The sequence below is a fragment of the Myotis daubentonii genome, chromosome 12, assembly GCF_963259705.1.
Source record: "Myotis daubentonii chromosome 12, mMyoDau2.1, whole genome shotgun sequence".
Taxonomy (NCBI): domain Eukaryota; kingdom Metazoa; phylum Chordata; class Mammalia; order Chiroptera; family Vespertilionidae; genus Myotis; species Myotis daubentonii.
In genome coordinates, this window is record NC_081851.1 from 23,609,398 (window position 1) to 23,629,261 (window position 19,864).

The window sequence follows — 19,864 nt, forward strand, 5'->3', positions numbered from 1 at the left end:
TCCAAACTGGTCAAAACAGAGCTGCTCCATAGATATGGAGAGGGGTCCAACGTGACCCATATGAGAGCCCTGCCCGAGTTCCAGGGAGACCTTCCTGCTCAGAGGAACCCTGAGGCAGTTTGAAACATGACATTGTCAACAAGAATTTGCCCTTAACCCGTCTCCCCCATCTTTCCTAAACATGTCTTTCCTCTTTCCCTCCACTCAGGAAGCGGGCACTTACAATGAATAAACTCTGCAGGAAAGACAACTCACTGGAGGTCTGCAGAGAGGAGGGCGTGAGGGAAGGGGGGACTGCACAGGATGCGGCTGTGGTAGTTTGTCACTTGAAGATTCCCTGAAAATGTTCACCCTCTCGGTCCCAATTACCCAGAAGAGGAATGTGTTTGGTCCTTGGTCAGTTGTGGTTCGGGGGCACTTTCAAGGGCAGGAGGCCCGGTCATGGTGGTGGACAGGCTGTTCCAGGACGGGGTGCAGAGCTGCCACATTGAGCGGGTCTCTGTCTTCCATGCTGGTCCCTCCCAATTGCACTTCGTTTCTTCCAGGCTGTAGGGTGAATGGGAGGGTGGGGGAGGTTTCTTCCCCAAACCAGCCCCCCTGTCCTCAGGATGCCAGGGCCCTGCTCCCACTTGTGTCTTCTCCACACCTGCAAGGGGAGCGCCTCCTGCCTGTCCCAGGGATGGGCCCCGCAGGGGATTCCCACGGGAAAGGGGAACCAAAGGGCTGCTTGGCCTCGGGTCCTGCTGTCTGGACCAGAGACAGAGGGGTGTGCTCTCTGAGACTTCCCACTGCTCCCCCAGACCACTCCCTGCCAATCAGTCTCCTTGCGATTGACACGGAGGGGTGACCTCCCATGCTACAGGCCTCACAGGATGGTCATGAGTTCAGGACAGAACACGACAGTGCAGAGCCCCCTGGCCTGTGCCACCGGGAGGGCTGAGGGTGAGAACATTGATGACAGGAATGACACTGAGTCCTCAGGAGAACCTGTGAGGTCGGTGGAGGTCTCCCAATTTCCAAAGGAGGGAACGGGTCAAGGAGGCCAGGCCCAGGCCTAAGGTCACACACACCGAGTGAGCGTTGTAGCTGGGAGTCGTCCAGAAGCAGAGCATGCTGGAGTCCGGGTGGCACTGGTACCAGCTGACTTGGGTCAGAGGGCCAGGGTGTGAGGTCAGGGCTGGTGGGGAAATGGGGTGAGGTGAGCATGGCCTCAATGACCCTGTCCTCCACCCTGGTGGAACCAGCCTTCCAGGTTTGCCACTCTGATGTTCCATGTCCCTGGATCCAAGCTCAGGCTGCCCAAGAAGGTGAGTGAGCCTGTCTGGGGGTGCTTAGGGTCAGAGGAGGGGTTTCTGTCCTCTCAGCTGGAGGCTTCCAAGTCAAGAGAGGGAGGCCTTCCTCCTCCAGCCCCACCTCCTGTGCCCACAGACCCTGAAACCCTCCCTTAGAAGTGACCAAGAGGAGGGCCTGGGGGAGGTGCCTGCAGGCTGGACATGGGGGTGGGTCTGGCCCAGGACCGCTGACCCAGTGATTTGCCCAGAGGTGGTCCTGGGAGCTGATCAAGAGGAGTTCCTGGAGAGTGAGGGAAGGGACAATTGAGTGGAGGCCCTAAGGGACCTGGGCCGCTCCACCTGGGAAACCTGGGGTGGCCAGGTGGCTGAGGGTGGGAGGCTTTCAGGAGAGAGCCCGTGGAGCACCTGAGAGCAGGGGCTCATCCCACCCTCACCCTGTTTGTCCAGTGTGTTCCCTTCCTGGGAGAATACCTCAAAGATCTGAAGGTGATGGACAGCAGAATGGAGGATGATCTGGAGGTGGGTGACCTGGGGCCTGACTGGGGTGACCAGGATTGACCTTGGGGACAGAGAGCCCCCATACTGAGCTCTGAGTTCTCAGCACAGCCTCCCCTTGGAGCTGGAGTGACAGGCCCATCATAGTCATCCGTGTCCCCGCTCCTTTAGAGCCCAGAGCCTGGCCTTGATCCCAGTCCTGTCTTTCCCTGTTTCCCATTCCCTACTGGGACCTGTTGGTAGTGCACCATGAGAAGGGTGGGCATAGGGGGCCAGTCCTAGCCAGGGGGCTCTTTCTCATGGACCTTGGATATCTGTCTTTTAGAAGAATCAGATCAATTAGAAAAAAAGGAAAAGGTTAGTACCTGTGGCACAGCCTGCGGGTCAGAGGAGGGAGTGAGAATCATAGACGCCCTGGCCAGCACACTCCGGGGCTCCATCCCCTGCATCTTCCATTTATTGGGAGAGTTTGATAACAGAAGTGGGAGACCCCTCCAGTTGGTGGTTGGGGGTAGGGGTGTGGAATCAAGGATAATATCTTGGAGGAAGAGCTGTTAATGCCCATCTCTGAGCACAGGAAGGGCCTGGGTGGGATTAGGGTGAAGGAGGGTGCCCCTGTGTGCAAAGACCCAGGACCAAGCCCCCGCTCCACTCTTCACCCCCATTTGGGCCATGTCTGCATCCTCTCCTTCCCTCTGGCTTCAGGTACAGAGAGTTTTGGAGGAGATAGTGGTGCTGCAGGAGGCTGCCCAGAAATACAAAATAGAGCCTGAGGAGCAATTCCAGGCCTGGTTCTGGGCCCTGAAGCGGCTCAGTAAAATGAGAGGTGAGGCTGGGCAGGAGTTGGGCAAGGGCAGAGCTGGACTCTTTCTGCTGGTCAGTCCAGAGAACCTGTGTCCATGGTTCCCTGATACCCCCTCCCCCCAGACCTTGCTGTGTAGCAATTCCTGGGGCTCCTGACACTGGGAGGGACACCTGAGGTTGGGAGCTCACAGGTGCCACTCTCTCCTGCAGTTACATCTGGCCTTGCCAGCTGGAGCCACAGCCCTAGGTGGTCAGGGGAACACTCACCAAAGGAAGTCAATGAATGATTGACTGCAGATGTGGAAATTATTCTCAACATAATCTCTATTTTTTAGATTAAGAAATAACTATACAAATATTTATGTTTATCCTTCAGATAGCCTCATAATACATGTAAATATACCCTTACCCATAGTTATAAGTAATTTTTGTTATGTTTATGTTTTGTAAGTTTTAATAATATTAAAGTTATTTCTGAAAAATAATATCTTCTAGTATCTTTTCTCCTGCTTCGTCATAAATTGTATAATTTGGCTGTAGTTAATGGACTTAAAATGATTTTGTTTTCAACTTTATAAATAATTCTTTGATGATCATTGTTGTATAGATACCTCTGAACATTTATTCATTTTGAATCGATTCTGGCAAATAAAATTTGTTTCAAAAAATACACATTTTAAATGTTTGTATGTATGCATTTTGAATCATATAATCAAATTCCCTTGGAATTTTGATTGGGATCTCATCAGATTTGTAGACTGGGTTAAGAGGAAATCATTCCCTGGCTCCTTTATCACGTATGTATTGAGCGCCTCCTGTGGATCAGGCACTAGAAGCATGTGCTTAACCCAAAGAGCTTGTCATGATGGCATGTCTGCATGAAAGAGTCAAACCAGCCAGCACATGCATACCGTGAAGTCAGGATGTTCTGGGTGCTCTGAACAAAAGGTAAAGCCAAGAAAGAGAGAAATGGTGAGGAGGCGATGTTGTGTAGGATGATGTGAAGGTTTGTGGGATCGAGGTGATAGTTGAGGCTGCTTTGGGAATATGCATAGGTGACCAGCAAAATGTAAACATCCCAGCTAAACCCCTCGTTTGGGCTCTGGTTCCATAGTGCTCTTGGTGGCTCCTGATCTGAGGGAGAAAGTGTATCCAGCCTCATTCCTCACAGAAGGGAGGACAAAGCACGCAGCCCCTGGCCTCTCTGGACCCCTTACCATGAATTACCCTTTCACTGTGGGGCCTATTCTTACTTCACTGCTGTGGCTCCAGTGTGTCCTCCTCCTGTAACAAACTGTAGGCAGCAGGTATCCCTGTTTACCTGGCCCCGAGTTATACAAGGGCAGTGCACACTGTGTTTAATTCCAAATTCTAAATGGGCCGCCTGACCTGCAACGGAGCCATCCACCTGTCTGCCCAGTTCGTGGTCCCACACACTGAATGGGTCTCTCCCAGGCATCATCTGTGTTGCCCAGGAAACTACAATTGCTTGTGCTTCCCTTGAGAGTTAGGGCATTTGAGTTGCCTCTCCTATAAGCACCACCCAAGCCCCCAGCACCCTGCTTGGCTCTTATATTTCCATCATGCTGCTCCCGCACTGCATGGAGGACAAGAGGTCTGAGAGCTTAGAATCTGTAGTGTTGGAAGGTCATTACGTGGTACTGAACTAAGAATTATGACTAAGATAGAGTGAAGGGGGTGCCAGTGATGCAGGTGCTGAAATCATCACAGATGAGAGAGGGACCTAGGGGTCTATGGTGACCACAGCCAGCAGGGCTGGGACAGTCTAAGAACATAACTGACCCTCTGTTGTCCTCCATCTCCTGGGCAGTGACATGGAGGGGTGACCATCCCATGCTGCAGGCCTCACAGGGTGGTCACAAGTTCAGGGCAGGAAAGGACTGTGCAGAGCTCCCTGCCCTGTCCCCCCTGGAGGGCTGAGGGTGGGAATAATAATGACAGGAATGACACTGAGTCCTCAGGAGAACCTGTGAGCTAGGCAGAGGTCTCCCAATTTCCAAGGTGAGAACGGGTCAGGGAGGTCTGGCCCAGGCCCAAGCTCACACACAGTGAGTGAGTGCTGTAGCTGGGAGCCGTCCAGAATCAGAGCATGTTGGAGTCAGGGTAGCACTGGTAACAGCTGACTTGAGCCAGATGTCCAGGGTATGGGGTCAGGTGTGGTGGGGTAAATAGGGTGAGATGAGCATGACCTCAATGACCCTGTCCTCCACTCAAGGGGAAACAGTCCTTTGGCTTTCAACTCAGATACTGAATATCCAAGGATTCAAGAAGAGGCTGCAGAAGAAGGTGAGGGAGCCTGTCTGGGGAACACGCCAGTGTCAGAGGAGAGGGGGCTCTGTGCTCCCAGCTCGAGGCCTCCAAGTCAAGAGAGAGAGGCCTTCCTCCTCCATCCCCGCCTCCTGTTTCCCCAGAACCTGAAATCCTCCCTTAGAAGTGACCAAGGGGAGAGCTTGGAAGAGGAGGGTGCAGGATGCATAAGGGGTTGGGGCTGGCCTGGGACCACTGACCCTGTGATTTGCCCAAAGGAGGTCCTGGTGGGTGATTATGAGGAGTTCCTGGAGAGTGAGGGAGGCACAATTGAGGAGACTGCCTAAGGGTTCTGGGCTGCTCCCCATGGGAACCCTGGGGTGGCCAGGACCCTGAAGGTGGGAGGTTTTCCAGGAGGGTTTGTGGGTCATCTGAGGGCAGGGGCTCATCCCACCCTCACCCTGTTTGCCCAGTGTGTTCCCTTCCTTGGCAAATTTCTGACTGAGCTGTAGATGTTGGACCCTAGGATGGAGGACTGTCTGGAGGTGTGTGACTTAGGGCCTGACCTGGGGTGACCAAGATTGACCTTTGGGGACACAGAGCCCCCGTATGGAACCCTCAGTTCTTGGCATAGCCGCTGCTGAGACCTGGTACAACATGCCCATCAAAGTGATCTGTCCCTTCCTCTGCAGTCCAGAGCCTGGCCTAGATCCAAGTCCTGTCTTCCCCTGTTTTGTGCCCCCTCCTGGACCTGGTGGTAGTGCAACATGGGAAGGGTGGGCATAGGGGGCTAGTCCTGGCCAGGGGGCACTTTCCCATGGACTTGGGGGAGGGGTGTGACAACCAGAGAAGCCCTGGCCAGCACACTCCATCCCCTGCATCTTCCATTTATTGGGAGAGTTTGATAACAGAAGTGGGAGACCCCTCCAGTTGGTGGCTAGGGGTAGGGTGTGGCATCAAGGATAACCTTGCGGAGGAAGGGCTGTCGATGCCCATTACTGAGCACAGGTAATACCAGGATGGAATTAGAGGGATGGAGGGTGCCCATGTGTGCAAATCCCAGGAAGGGGCACCTGCCCCACTCCTCACCCCAACTCAGGCAGTGTCTGCATCCTCTCCATCCCTCTGGGCCCAGGAGCAGAAAATAATGGAGGAGATAGTGTTGCCGCAAGAGGCTGCCCCGAAATATCAAATAGAGCCCGAGGAGCAATTCGGGGCCTGGTTCTGGACCCTGGAGCAGCTCAGCGAGGAGAGGTGAGTCTGGGCAGGATTTGGGTGAGGGCAGGTTTGGACGCTCCCTGTTGGTCAGTCTAGAGAACCTGTGTCCTTGGCTCCCTGTCATTCCCAGATCTTGTTATGTAGCAATTCCTGGGTCTCCTGACACTGGGCGGGACACCTGAGGTGTGGCTCCTGGGAGCTCACAGGTGCCACCCTGTCCTGCTGTTACATCTCATCCTGCCTGCTGGATCCCCGGTCCTAGTTGGACAGAAGAACCGTCAGTGTCAAGAACACGGGTGTCAGTGAGTATTCAGGTGGGCAGGGCAACTGTTCGTCACCAGTGGGGCCACTGCTGGGTCCTAGGAGATGGGGCCGCTTCCTCTGCTCTAGAAGGAGGAGCAGTTGGGACTCTTCCTGTTGAGCCCTGAAAACCAGGAGGGAGAGGAAAACACCCCCACCTTTCTCACAATCTCCCCAAGGCCTCTTTGTCCATGGGAGGCGGGATGCTTACTCTGGTCAGCAGATTTGGTGCCGTCCTTTGCAAAAGGCTCAGGGCCTGGACTTCTGTCTATTTGCATCATCTCCCCTCTGGCTGGGGGAGTGCAGCTTCCCCTTTGACGGAAGACTGCTTCTTGGACTGGAGCTGAAACACAGATGATGTCTCAGCAGAGCGGTCGGAGCTGACCAGTGCAGCTCAGAGGGAAGCAGATCCAAGCAGAGCTGTCTAGCCAGAGAGGGGCCTGAACGTGTTCTGGTCATTATGGGCTGACACATGTGAGTTCTGTGAGGCAGGCCAGCAGATGAAACACTCAGCAAAATTGCATACTATCAGATGAGGCAGAATTTCTTCTTCAACAAGAAACCTTAATTTTTACTCTTAAGCATTTCAGCTGAGTAACAGACCCACCCCCGTTTCCAAGGGTAATGACCTCCATAGTCAACGAATTGCGGATGTGTGTTGTCATATAACTGGGTACCATAGCCCAGCCAAATTGACATACAACTCTCACCTTCACAAGTTGCAGGAATTGCTCATCTCTAGGAAGTATTAGACCCTTCCCAGCTACAGGCTTTGCTAATATTGCCTCCCATTCCGTGGGTTGTCTGTTTTCTCCTGCTGGTTCCGTTGATGCACAAAAGTCTGGCGCATGTATGAGGTCTGTTTTACTTGTGATGTGGAGGTTCTATGTAAGATTTTGCCAATCTAAGATAATGCAAGACATGTGCCCCTTTGTTTTCTTTTTAGGAATTTTATAGTTCGGGCTCTTCAATTTAGGTTTGCTTTCCCGAAGGTGGCGCTAGAGCTCACATTGGTGGGTACTCCTTGGCCTGATTACTAGGGCCAGCTTCCTCCTGAGCACCTAGCCCTCTGCCTGTGCTCAGGCTTGCTGCAGCCCCTCGGGAGGACTCAGAAGGCGCTGGCCACAGGTGGATGTTTGGGAGAGGCTTGCGGGGCACTGGGGGTGCCGCGTGCCCATCAGGGGTCTATGGCAGCCTGTCCAGTGATGCAGCTAGACCCTCCTATAGGCCCACCAGCTGCTCTCCCAGCCTCCTCTTGACCCAGTCATGCTGCTCACCCATCAGACCTCAGGGTGGCGCAAAAGAGACATCAGCTTTTTTGGTGGAGTCCTGCACAGCTGGGAAAGCTGTACTCTTCTTGTTGTTGTTATTATTATTGTTGTTATTGCTAAAACGGTGTGCTGACACTCTCCCCCTAGAAACCTGGTTGCCCACCAAGCTCTCTAGTTCCTGGGTGATTGTCTAAGACAGTGTTTCCAGGGGCTCCGGGCCAGGGCTGAGGGGGCTGGAGCTGGTTCAGAGGCGTTGCAAGGTCCACGGAGAGGCCTGGGCCCGGGTCTGTCTGCATAGAAAGACCCTGGGAATGAGCTGGATCCTACAGCTCCCACGACCTGCTCGGTGACCCTGCATGGAGGCCGAATCGTTCTTTTTCTCAGTGAATGGTTGCTGGGGGTTAAAGGGACAAAACTAAGGCATGTCTTATGCCACCAAGGTGCTGCCGTCCTTTGAAGCTTTACCTTTGATACACTACGTTTGTAAGTATAAACCACTGTTTATGAACCCCCTAATATACGTCACTGATTTGTTTTCCCTCTTGAACTATCATCATGCTTTTAGTGTCCTCACATTGCAATGAGAGCTAGGAACGGAGTCAAGGTCATTGCATAAAACAGGAGTCTGTGCATGGGTAAAGAAAATACGCTCACTGCATGTGCCTCACAAAGACTTATATGCATCTCATGTACTGAATTCCGACAAACAACACACATAAGAAATGGCTCGTGGACCTGAACATTTTGTGAGGGTGGCACGAAATGGAAAATAAACACAGTAATTGTGAGATACATCGTCTTACCCACTAGAGCAGTGGTTCTCAACCTTCTGGCCCTTTAAATACAGTTCCTCATGTTGTGACCCAACCATAAAATTATTTTCGTTGCTATTTCATAACTGTAATGTTGCTGCTGTTATGAATCGTAATGTAAATATCTGATATGCAGGATGGTCTTAGGCGACACCTGTGAAAGGGTCGTTCGATCGCCAAAGGGGTCACGACCCACAGGTTGAGAACCGCTGCACTAGAGTGACTAACAGTCATTTTAAGGATTTGAACTTGATTCTGACAGCAAAGGAAGTCATTGAAGGACTGACAGCAGAAGTGGAAATGATTCTGGAAAAGATCTCATTTACTGCCCTTGCATTTTCATGGACGTTGTCCACATGGAAAGCAGGTTTATATACAACACCTGCCTTAAGGGAACTCTTAGCTTAGTAAAAAGTTTCTTAAAATAAGGCAATACTAACTATTGTTTTAAAGAACAGCACCACAAGTACCATACATTTTGCTGGGTATGTGTGCATTTCCACATCCGCAATGCCTGTTTGATAAGAAACTGGAAGATAGTAATGATGGAACGGACCCAGAGGCAAGTCCTCTGAGATACACTCCACAGGAAGCAAGAACATTTAAAACAGGAGGAAGGTTGAAAAGCACTTGATAGAGGCTGGTAGCTGTAAAATTTGAGGTGCCCAGAGCAGGTTTCTAAAAATACCAGCACAGCTCTGGCTGGTGTGCCCTCAGCTGGTTGGGCATCGTCCTGTGCACTGAGAGGTGGCTGGTTCGATTCCCAGTCAGGGCACATGCCTGGATTGTGGCTCGATCCCCAATCACTCATCTCCCTTCCTCTCTCTCTAAAACATCATACACTATTAAAATAAATAAAAATACCAGCGCAGCAATGGGAGTCAATGGGGCACAAGTGGCAGAATATTTCTGTGTAGTGATTGTCACCTAGTTGGATCAGGTTGCTTACCTAATGCTTCTTGCTGTTCTCAGCCTATCAATAGCAAATGTTGTGGCTGGGCCAGCCCTTGTGTTTCTTCTTATGATTGCAAGATGATTTTTGAGCAAAAGCCATTAGGAAACTTGTGTGTGGGGAAGACTTATTACGTACAGGCCTGGAAATTACACAGCACACCTAGGGCCACACAGCGAGGTCTTTGGGGAGGTAAGAGGGCAGTGAGGAGAGAAAGGAGAAAGGGAAGAACTAGAGAAAAAGTTAAAGTTATGTAAGAAATGGAAAGTAGAAGACTAAAAGAAGGAAAAGTAAAATTTAAGGATAAGGTAAAAGGAACTTGAATGGAGTAAAACATTTAATACAAACAATGAAAAACTTTAACAGCTGAAACAATGTAGGAATTTGTGACTTTTTGTAGGACATTAAAATAGATGTGTTTCTTCAACTATGTTAGAATGAGATTTTAAAGAGAAGAAAGACACAAACATGAGGGCGGGGAGTAGCAAGAAGCCCCTAAAAATGGACAAATGAGGTTTAATACAGTGGAAATAGGAATAAATATAAAATAGTAGAGAGCAAGGCAATTCACAGGTCTAAAACCATGCTGAGAAACGAATAAAGCAAAATAGACCTGCATAGAAAGAAAAAACATGTATGGGAGGGAGCAAAAGAGATATTTGTGTGGCTGTGTCTTGCTGCATGAATCTTCTGGTACGTACGTATGTCTAATTAGCCCAGTGGATCTGCCTCTGAATAGAGTGTCTTGCCACAATGCAATTTGAGGGCCATGCATGGGATTTTTTTCTACAAGTAATATTTGTTTCAGAAAATATTACCCAACTTTTAGGTGGACCCTAATCTGCTTGTCTTTCCAGGTAGATAATCTAGACAAACTTCTTTATCCCCATCATCAATGCTTAAATATATTCACAATTTATATCTTAAGAGCAATTTCTTCATCTTTACAATAAAGAAACTGGACTATATATTATTTTTCTTTTTCCAAATGAAAATAGATTTTTTCATTATAAAAATAATTCATAGTTATAGGTAGAAAAGAGAAAGATTAAAATAAGTAAAAATCATGCACATATTAAATTGAAAATAATTATACATACCTTTATACATCTTTTCAGATATTCTAAACATATATAAATATACACATCCACAATGTGAAAGCATGTTATATTTCTGTTTGACAGTATATTCTATTTCTAATATTAAAAATATGCCTGCTTGTCCATTGTTGCTAAGTGGTTAGAGCATCAGCCTGAGCACTAGAGGGTCTCTGGTTCGATTCCCGGTCAAAGGCACATACCTGGGATGCAGTTAGATCCTGGCCTGTAGGGGTGCATGCAGGAGGTAAGCAATCACTGTGTCTCTTTCACATGGATCTCTCTCTCCTCCTCTCTCTCTATCCCCTCCCTTCACCCCTTCCCTTCCAGTCTCTCTAAAAATCAATGGAAAAAATATCATTGGGTGAGGATTAACAACAACAAAACACACAAAAATTTCTGAAAAATAGTATCTTCTAGTATGTTCATAGTAAGTACCTCTGAACATGTACTCATTAAAAAAAAATTTAAAAATTGATTTTTAGGGAGAAAGGAAGGGAGAGGGGGAGAGAGAGAGAGAGAAACAGATGTGGGAGGGAATCATCCATCTGCTGCCTCCTGTCCCCCATGGATCCTACATCCCAGAAAAGTGCCCTGACAGGTAATCAAACCAGCAACCCTTGGTACCCGGGAGGACGCCCAACCGAGCCCGGCGCTGGCCAGGGCTATTCAATTATTTTTGAGTAATTTTCTGCAAATAAAATTTGTTTCAAAAAATACATATATTCTAAATTTTAGTATGTATGAATTTTAAATCATTTGACCCGGTGTCGTTGGAATTTGATTGGGATCTCATCACATTTGTAGATGGGGATAAGAGGAATTCATCCACTGGCTCCTTTAACGGGTATACATTGAGTGCTTCCTATGGGCCAGGCTCTAGAAGAGCAGTGGACAATCCAGGGTTGGCAATGAGGGCACTTTTGCATCAGAATCAAGCCAGCCTGCAGGAAGCTACATAGCGTGAAGTCAGGACCTGCCTCTTTGCATGCCTGCTCTGTGCTTTTCCTTGACGCTCATTCCTCCAGGCGCATCCCGTTCCGCCCTCCTGGGCAACGCGGGGTGCTGTGTCCTCCAGCCCGGCGGCTCTGCACCTTTGGCCAGCGCCCCAGGGAAACTGGTCCCTCTCTCCGCCCCGCCTTGGCCGCTCCTCCCTGCGAGGTGCCTCCATTCCCGCCCCTCTCCCTCCCTTCCTCTGGGCTCTGGGACCTCCCCTTCCAGCGTCCGGCGCCTCCCAGCTCCATTCCGGGCGCCCGCTGCCGGGCGCCGGACCGTGTTGCTCCGCTGGCTGCGCCGCCCGCGGGTTGAAAAGAATTTCCAGACCCGCGGCCCGGGGATGGGGCGAGCCCGGCTGCTGCTGCTGCTGCCGCTGCCGCTGGCTTGGCTCCTCGTCCCTGGGCTTCCCAGAAGGGGTGAGTGCACGGGACAGGGGTCTGGGAGAGGGGAGGCGTAGCCCGGGGGCTGGGGGCGGGGGCAGATGGAGCCGGGGAACGCGAGGGTCCGGGGAGGAGGTAGATGTTGGGAGTTCCGGAGGGGGCGCGGGGCGGCGGGAGGTCAGGGGCGGGATGGGGTGCGTCCCCCCTGCTGGGCAGGTTTGCAAACACTCACTCCCCCAACCTTCCCACTACGGGCTGGCGCGGAGCAGAGTGCAGGTCTCGCAGTAGTCCAGAGTCGGGGCGCCTGGATGGGCCGTGTAGGCGCGTCCGATGGAACCGGCGGGGGCCACCGAGGGCCCCCTTTCCTCCCGGAGGAGGTCACGCTCTGTGCTGTGAGCTCCCAAGTTTTCCGCCCAGAGGACCGCGCTGGACCCGCGCTGGCAGGAGCTCTGGGGACCGCACACCCACATCCCGAGGGACTCGCGCCCACTGACGCGCAGGCTGCGGAGTTGGGGTCGCTGTTTGGGCGCGTGGACTAAAGCGGGACCTGGGATGGTTGGCGCTCAGGCTGCTCCCACTGGGCCCTCATGGGCAGTACCAGCACCCCTCTGCAGGACACCCCGGCGGTGCGGGGCCAGGAGAAAGGGGAGCATTCCCTACCCCTGTTATTGGGGAAGGGGCTCCAGTGCTTGGACAGCGTGTAGGTTTATCCCAGCTCTGCCAGGTGTGCGCACGGGTATTCCTGGGCGGACGCTGGCTGGATGGGCACAGGCCGGTCCGCGGGGCGGTTCTGCACCCATAGCTGGTTCATGGGTGAGAGGGTAAGCAGGTTAGAAGTCTGGTTGCTGATCCACTCCTGGAAACAGGGAGAAACTTAACCAGGCCTCACCAAAAAGACAAAGAAAAGGGGCGGGGGGGGGGGGGGAGAAAGGTATGCTAAATAAACACACCCGGGCATTTTTCCTTGGCTAAACTATTTCCATCCAGCCTGTGGGTCTGTTTGTTTGTTTGTTTGTTTGTTTGTTTTACCATGAATACTGCTGAGTAGTTTTCACCTAGTAGAGTAAAAGGTGTGTTGTTGTTTTTTTAAGAATACCAAGTTAGAGTTAAGCAATTTACTTAAAACTTTTCCTTTTGAGGTTGTGTGTGTGTGTGTGTGTGTGTGTGAGAGAGAGAGAGAGAGAGAGAGAGAGAGAGAGAGAGAGTGAGAGAGAGAGAGAGAGAAAGCTCAGTTGGTCAAATGAAAAATTCTTAAGCAGTGCCTCCTTTTGCACATTAAATTGCATGGAAGCGCTTTATAATTTGGGGCAATTTGAAACAAACATCAAAGAACTAAAACATGCCTGTTCTCCACCCCCAAACCCTCAAAAATTCCTGGGCATTTCTGCCAGACCCATTTTTCATAATCCGCCAATATGTTATATTTTTCTGCTAGTGAGGGCTGGCCATAAATAGTCTTGAAGGTAATGAATGTGGTGAAAAGTATGGGAAAAATAGTTTTGGTGTAAGATACTTAAAAATTGTGTTTTTCTTTTTCTAAATTTTAAAAAAGCTGTAATAAAAAACGCTTGCAGTTGACAGTCAGCTTTAGTCAGATAAACATGCAAGGACTGCTAAAATCCATCCAGTGGTGCCCGTCTGGCGTGGGTTGGGCGTCACCTATGAACCAAGAGGTCATTCCTGGTCAGGGCACGTGCCTGGTGGCAAGCTGGATCCCCAGTGGAGGGGGGGGGGGGACTTGCTGGAGGCAGCCAATCAAAGATTCTCTTTCATCATTGATGTTTCTCTCTCCCCCTTCCTCTATGAAATCAATAAATATATTTTTTTAAATGAATCTTAAAAAAAAATCTACCCAGTAGGAAGAATGAAAAAATGTCTCCAATTTTTCTTTTTCTACCCTTTGCTTCTTTTCTTGAATTTGCCTGGGAGATGTCTGATAGTGTTGCAGCTTACCTTATGAAAAGCTTAAAGCAGTGGTTCTCAACCTTCCTGAGGCCGCGACCCTTTAATACAGTTCCTCATGTTGTGGTGACCCCCAACCATAAAATTATTTTCGTTGCTCCTTCATCACTGTAATTTTGCTACTGTTAGGAATCGTAATGTAAATATCTGATATACAGGATGTATTTTCATTGTTACAAATTGAACATAATTAAAGCATAGTGGATTAATCACAAAAACAATATGTAATTATATATGTGTTTTCTGATGGTCTTAGGCGACCCGTGTGAAAGGGTCGTTCGACCCCCAAAGGGGTCGCGACCCACAGGTTGAGAACCGCTGGCTTAAAGGGTGGGATTCTCGCTGGCAGAATTCGAGCAGAAGTAAGAGTGCTGTGCGAAGAGATTAAAAATGGAAATTAGAGTCTCAGTCTAGCTTTAAGATTTTCACCTTGCGCATTGTGGATCTAAGTGGTTTGTGTAGTGAGACAGGAGGCGAGCGGTGGACTGTGTATGTAGGTGCTGCACTGTAGAAGAATGGATAATTAACACCTTCCCATCACTTTAATCCAGGAATCCTCCCACCTCCATACATACAAATGCCATCCCTCCAAGCCACAGAGAAGCAGAAGTGAAACTGCTGACCCAGGGGCATTTCAGTCCTTCCTGCCTGAGAGTCTCTGGTGGGGGTGCTAGTGAGCAGCAAAACCACCCAAACGAGTGGTTTGGTACTGGGAGAGGATAAAGGAGAAATAAAAGTGGGTCACAGTGAGGGCACAGCCAGGACCTGGCCCCTGACGAGGCTGTGTATGCAGCTAAACTCAACCTTCAGAACAAATTGGGCTTTAAAACCTCTTAAATTGTGGTGTTAACCTTCCAAACTGATGCTGTAACATACAATCTATAGTCAACATTTTCCCAGGGAGAATTTTAATTTGTCCCATTGCTCTTGGCCTTCATAAAACAATAGCTTCAAGTGATTTTTGGAAGTAAGCAGTGCATATGTCACAAATAAATAATTTATAGAAAATTATTCTGATCCACTTTTTAAAAATGGGTTTTGAGAGAGCCAGAGAAACAGAAACATCAATTGGTTGCCTCCCTCACATGCCCTGACCAGGGGGTTGAACATGAAACCTGGATATATGCCCTGAATGGGAATCGAACCTGCCACTTTTTGGTGGACAAGACGACACTACAACCAACTGAGCCACACCAGTCAGGGCCTGATCCACTTTCTTTTTTTTTTTTGGGGGGGGGCGGGGGCGTGACATAAAGAGCTTTTTATTTTTATTTTTATTTTTTCTGATCCACTTTCTTAAAGTGCTGAATGGAACACATTTATTTTTTATATTAACAATAACTATGTTTTTCTGTCATGTTTTTATTTTATTTATAATATTTTTACTGATTTCAGAGAGGAAGGTTGAGGGAGAAGGAGAGAGCGATAGAAACATCAATGATGAGAAAGAATCATTGATCGGCTGCCTCCTGCACGCCCCACACTGGGGATCGAGCCCGAAACCCAGGCATGTGCCCTGACCGGGAATGGAACCATGACCTCCTGGTTCATAGGTCAATGCTCAACCACTGAGCCACACCAGCCAGGCTTCGATCGTAATTTTAGAAATAATTTTCAGATAATCCTGGGAGCAGGGCCAGTGAGTTAGTATCCAGAGTTGGTTCTGAAGAGGTTGACTCTTTTCATGCCTATGAATAGGGAACCTGCTGCCCGCTGGACAAGCTGAGCCAGGGTCTTGTTAAACGGGTCCCTCCCCACCTGCAGAGTAGAGGCCACTTCCCATATAATAGCCAGAATGAGATCTGAAGACGAGTCTGACTGTTGGCCCTTGTTGAGAATCCTCAGGGGGCTTTTCACTCCTTCCCAGGGTTTGCAAGGATCTCACTCCTGTGGACTCTTTTCCAGTTACTCCCTCTTGTTCAGGATGCTTCGGTCACAGTGTCTCCTTCCTAGGGCTTCTGCAGTGGATGTGACTGCCCTCTGGGCGAATCTTTCCCCTGATCTCTGCTTGCTGGCTCCTTCTGGTTTAGGTTTCAGCTCAGAGCTTGTGCTGAAGAGGCCTTCCCTCACTCCCTCCCCAGCCAGTCATCTCTCTCTTGCTCTCTCATTTTTAATTTCCTAATGACGCTTTCTCACCACCTGATGGTGGATGGCAGATGCCTAGCCCATCGCAAGTGCTCAGTGGGTTGACTGGATAATGTCCAGGGCCAGGCCTCCCTGTCTCTCTCCCTACTGACTTCCCAGAAGCACAATTGTTGCAGCTGCTATGCCCTTTTTGGTGTGGAGGGTCTTGGTTGATGGAAAAATCACCTTCAATTTCACTGTGATATCAAAGCAGTTTCATTACTAGAAATGTTAGGACATCTAGAGAAGATAGATTTTTGGGTTCTGTTATCACCAATATGGCAATGTTAGCCTATTTTATATTTTCACAACTATTCCAACTGGGGAAAAAGTCAAAAGCTGCTGTTTTAATGTTGAAAACACAGATTTAACAGCACCTCCCCAGGAGCAGGTTGCCCAGTGCTCAGGTGGTGGCCCTGAGTGCCTTACCTTTGGCCCATCGTCACAGGTTCAGTCTTAACCCAGAGCACAAGGCTGTGCTTACTGTGCATCTCAGCAGGAGGTTAATGGTTATAAAAACGGACAAAAGCCTTTGGCCTGGAATGAAGTGCTTAACAGGGTCTTGGCCCAGGATCTGAGTAGTCAGCGAGCCTGCTCAGTCCTGCCTGGCCAGCCTCCGTTTTCTCTCTGGTCAGGGGGACTCTTAATTTTTCATGGAATTGTGAGGAGGATGAAGTGATCTAAAGGCATGGAGTAAGTCCTCCAAAAATATTAACTGTTATTCCCAAAGGCTTCTTCCATTATTCTGAGCTCAAGTTTTGGGGTAATTGTTTTTCCTGGACAGCCAGTGTTGCAGGGGGGCGGGGTTGTTTTCTCATTGAAATGTATCCTAAATTGCACCTTGAACTATGAGGGCAGATGAGGGCGACGCCCCCTGTGCCCTGCGGGGCGGGGCTGTGGGGTGTGGGTCCTGACTCCTGAGTCCGGCTGTGCTCTTGAGGATTTGGCTTCCCGGTGGTTCCCGTGCAGGACCCACCCTTGGCCTGCCCTGCCCGCTCCTGCCCTGCCACCCCCTTACCTTCACCGGCTGGATTAAGACTTAACTCGGTCCAGGAATAGCTTCCCGTCATGTGCTTCTCTGCAAGGTTAAAAATGAAGGCCAGTGCCTGCTCTACTCTCCCACACAACTCTGCCAACGTGGGTGTGGTTTTTGAGTGTAAACATCCAGATGATTTTTTTTTTTTTTTTTTTTTTACCAGCGCAAACCAGGTTTTTCAAGTGAAGTCTTCTGGCTGCAATGGATGGAAAATATGACTTTGTTTCTTAGATCAGCCTCTGGGCACCTGCCTGGTGTGTGTGTGCCTGGTGTGTTGTGTGCCAACGCGCCCTCCTGACCGGATACTTCCTGTGGGTGGCAGGTGTGAGCAGGCTTCACCTGACCCTGCCTCTCGCACTCTGGGCATCTGCTGACCCCTGGCAGGAAGGGAACCTGCTTCCTTTATCCTTTCCTTGTTCAGGCCCCCTGTGTCCAGCAGGCAATGGTTGGGAATCCAACAGGATCTTGGGCCAGAGTACTGAGGGGACCCGCCACCCCCACTTCCTCCCTCGGCGGAGGCCTGAGTTGGCTTCTTCTGAACCGTGGCTCTGGAACAGTGGCTGTTGAACGGCACGTGTGGCAGAGTCTTGACCGCAGCCAAGGCCCAGGTCTTCCCACTTCTGTGAGTCCGGACAGCTGGGCAGCCCTCCGTGGTAGCTGTGTCATTCCCACTCTCTGGGCCTCTTTTCACAGCAGGACCCAGTGGGCCCCGGCCGCAGGTCCCAGGCTTTAAAGAGATAAAGAGAGGGTGATCATGTCCTCAACGTTTCACTGAGAAACCTACACTCAATTCTAAAGCATTTTATTTCATCCTTTTGCCCATTTAATCCACCATCCGTGCTTCTTTCTTTACTTAATGGTAAAATGGATTTTCCGTGAGCCTTGGGGTGGCGGGGGTGGGGAAGGAAAAAGGGTAGGGGGGGACGAAGGAGGGAAAGAGAGAAACAGATGTTGACTTTATTTTGGGACAAGGTCATATAAGAAAATGGTTACACCAAAAACTAAGACTATTTGAGAGACTTCTGGAAAAAGCCCAGTCCATATCCCAGTGCGTGGGGTTTCATAGGCTCTTGTGTTTCCCCTTGTCCTCAGTCATTAGTGGTGTCTTCTGGGGATTTCTTAGTCGGTCCCTTCACAGGTGCTTGCCTAGCGCCTGCTGAGCCACCTCAGGCCCCAGCAAGGTCAGGTCACAGGTGGTGTCTCTGCTGGCTCCCCCGGGAGGCCCCGTCCTCAGGCCTGAGGTCTCAGGTTGGCACTGACAATCAGGCAAATGGGACAGACCTGTTTTTGGGGGGGAGGGGTGTTCAGGTACCTCCACATTCGGGAATGGTGGACACCTTAGACTTTGCCTTAGCTGCGGCCTGGCCTCTGGTGAGACACAGGGGAAGCCTTGTTTTGGGGGAGAAGGGATTGTTTTGCTGTTTTAAGCCTTCAGGCTTGTTAAAGCTGCTAGTAGACTGGCCTCATTATGGTTTTGGAAAATGATCCTTTTTACAAGTCAGAACAGGCTGTCTTGGAGGAGAATATTAGAACAGGGACGCAGTCTCCCTGAATGTTGTTTTCTGTCCGGGGCTGACCGCTGACTGCACACACGGCCAGCTGATCCATATTCATGGCACCCAGTTCGGCTGCATCTGTAGGCGGGTTTCCACTTGCCCCTGGCTGGCTGCCCCCATACAGGAAGGGGAAGGAGCCTGTGAGCCCTTTTATAGTTCTGTCATGTGATTTGCAGATTTGTGGATGAAAACAATGTTCTTTAAAAGTCTTGGAGCAGCCCTGGCTAGTGGCTCAGCTGGTTGGAGTGTCAAACGTGGTGGGTTTGATTCCTGGTCAGGCTACATACCTAGGTTGTGGGTTCTATCCCCGGTGGGAGCATATACCGATCAATATTCCTCTCCCTTTCTCTCTCTAAATTCCATTTTAAAAAAGAAAAAAACCAGCCAGTGTGGCTCAGTGGTTAAGTGTCAGCCCATTCACCAGGAGGAGTGCAGGCTGATCTCTAATAAAAACAATCAATAAAAAGATTTAGAGCAAATAAAAAAAAGGAAGCTTATTAGGATTAGCATTAAATCGGAAGCATTCATTTAAGAAAAAGAACCACTTTGGGAGTACAGAAATGTACATTCTCATCCCAGTTTTGACACTAGCTGGGAGGACAAGGAGAAAGTCAGCTAGGAAGTCCACCCCGGACCTGTGGACTCAGGGTTTGGGGTGCACATCTCGTTACCCTCCACAGATCCAGTTGCATCTGATTCTTGAGGGGTGGGGAGCCTCTACCCCTTCCCCGTCAGAGCTGGCACTGAGGGTAGGAATAAGGTAGTTACATTTATCTAAGGACGGTGGCAAGTCCTAGACCCGGGTGACATCTGCAGGGTGGGACGGTTCCTCAAGCCAAGCGCCCTCAGGATTTTTGGACCAACAGGTGGCAGGAAGGTTGAGGTCTCTCACGTGAGCCACTCAGGGAGGGATCCCACCATTGCTACCTGGGGGCCAACCAGTAAACATAAAAGCCTCACTTTCTCTCTTTACCTTTACGTTTCGTCTTTCTCACCTACTCTTTTCCTTTATATTCAAGCCTTTTTTTAAAATTTTTTATATATATATATATATATATTTTATTGAGTTTTTACAGAGAAGAAGGGAGAGAGATAGAGAGTTAGAAACATCGATGAGAGAGAAACATCGATCAGCTGCCTCCTGCACATCTCCCACTGGGGATGTGCCCGCAACCCAGGTACATGCCCTTGACCGGAATCGAACCTGGGACCCTTTAGTCCACAGGCTGACGCTCTATCCACTGAGCCAAACCGGTTTCGGCTATTCAAGCCTTTTTATAAAATATTTAGAATACGTCTTC

The 19,864-nt window shown here is 49.8% G+C and overlaps 2 protein-coding genes across 3 annotated transcripts in view; both read left to right on the forward strand.

The window, feature by feature from the left end:
• The first annotated feature begins 687 nt into the window (after nucleotides 1-687).
• LOC132213098 (ral guanine nucleotide dissociation stimulator-like) lies at nucleotides 688-3,230 on the forward strand. The gene is made up of 3 exons (XM_059659164.1): nucleotides 688-1,307; nucleotides 1,740-1,811; nucleotides 2,493-3,230. Exons 1-3 carry the CDS (start codon nucleotides 1,266-1,268, stop codon nucleotides 2,745-2,747), a joined length of 369 nt encoding a protein of 122 aa, XP_059515147.1. The 5' UTR covers nucleotides 688-1,265; the 3' UTR covers nucleotides 2,748-3,230.
• An 8,505-nt stretch (nucleotides 3,231-11,735) lies between these two features.
• MERTK (MER proto-oncogene, tyrosine kinase) overlaps nucleotides 11,736-19,864 on the forward strand; it is a 103,737-nt gene continuing 95,608 nt past the window's right edge. Inside the window, exon 1 of one of the 2 annotated variants that reach the window (XM_059659166.1) lies at nucleotides 11,736-11,921. In XM_059659166.1, coding sequence (XP_059515149.1) covers nucleotides 11,846-11,921 — 76 coding nt within the window. In that variant the 5' untranslated portion in view covers nucleotides 11,736-11,845. The remainder of the gene's footprint in view (nucleotides 11,922-19,864) is intronic. The other variant, XM_059659165.1, reaches the window with a different exon arrangement.

What these genes read in the sequence shown, in the direction of transcription:
- LOC132213098 (XM_059659164.1), top strand. Translation starts at nt 1,266, where the DNA reads ATGTTCCATGTCCCTGGATCCAAGCTCAGGCTGCCCAAGAAG. An exon ending in AGCTCAGGCTGCCCAAGAAG is followed by an intron (nt 1,308 to 1,739) that starts GTGAGTGAGCCT and finishes CTGTTTGTCCAG; the next exon opens with TGTGTTCCCTTCCTGGGAGA. An exon ending in GAATGGAGGATGATCTGGAG is followed by an intron (nt 1,812 to 2,492) that starts GTGGGTGACCTG and finishes CTCTGGCTTCAG; the next exon opens with GTACAGAGAGTTTTGGAGGA.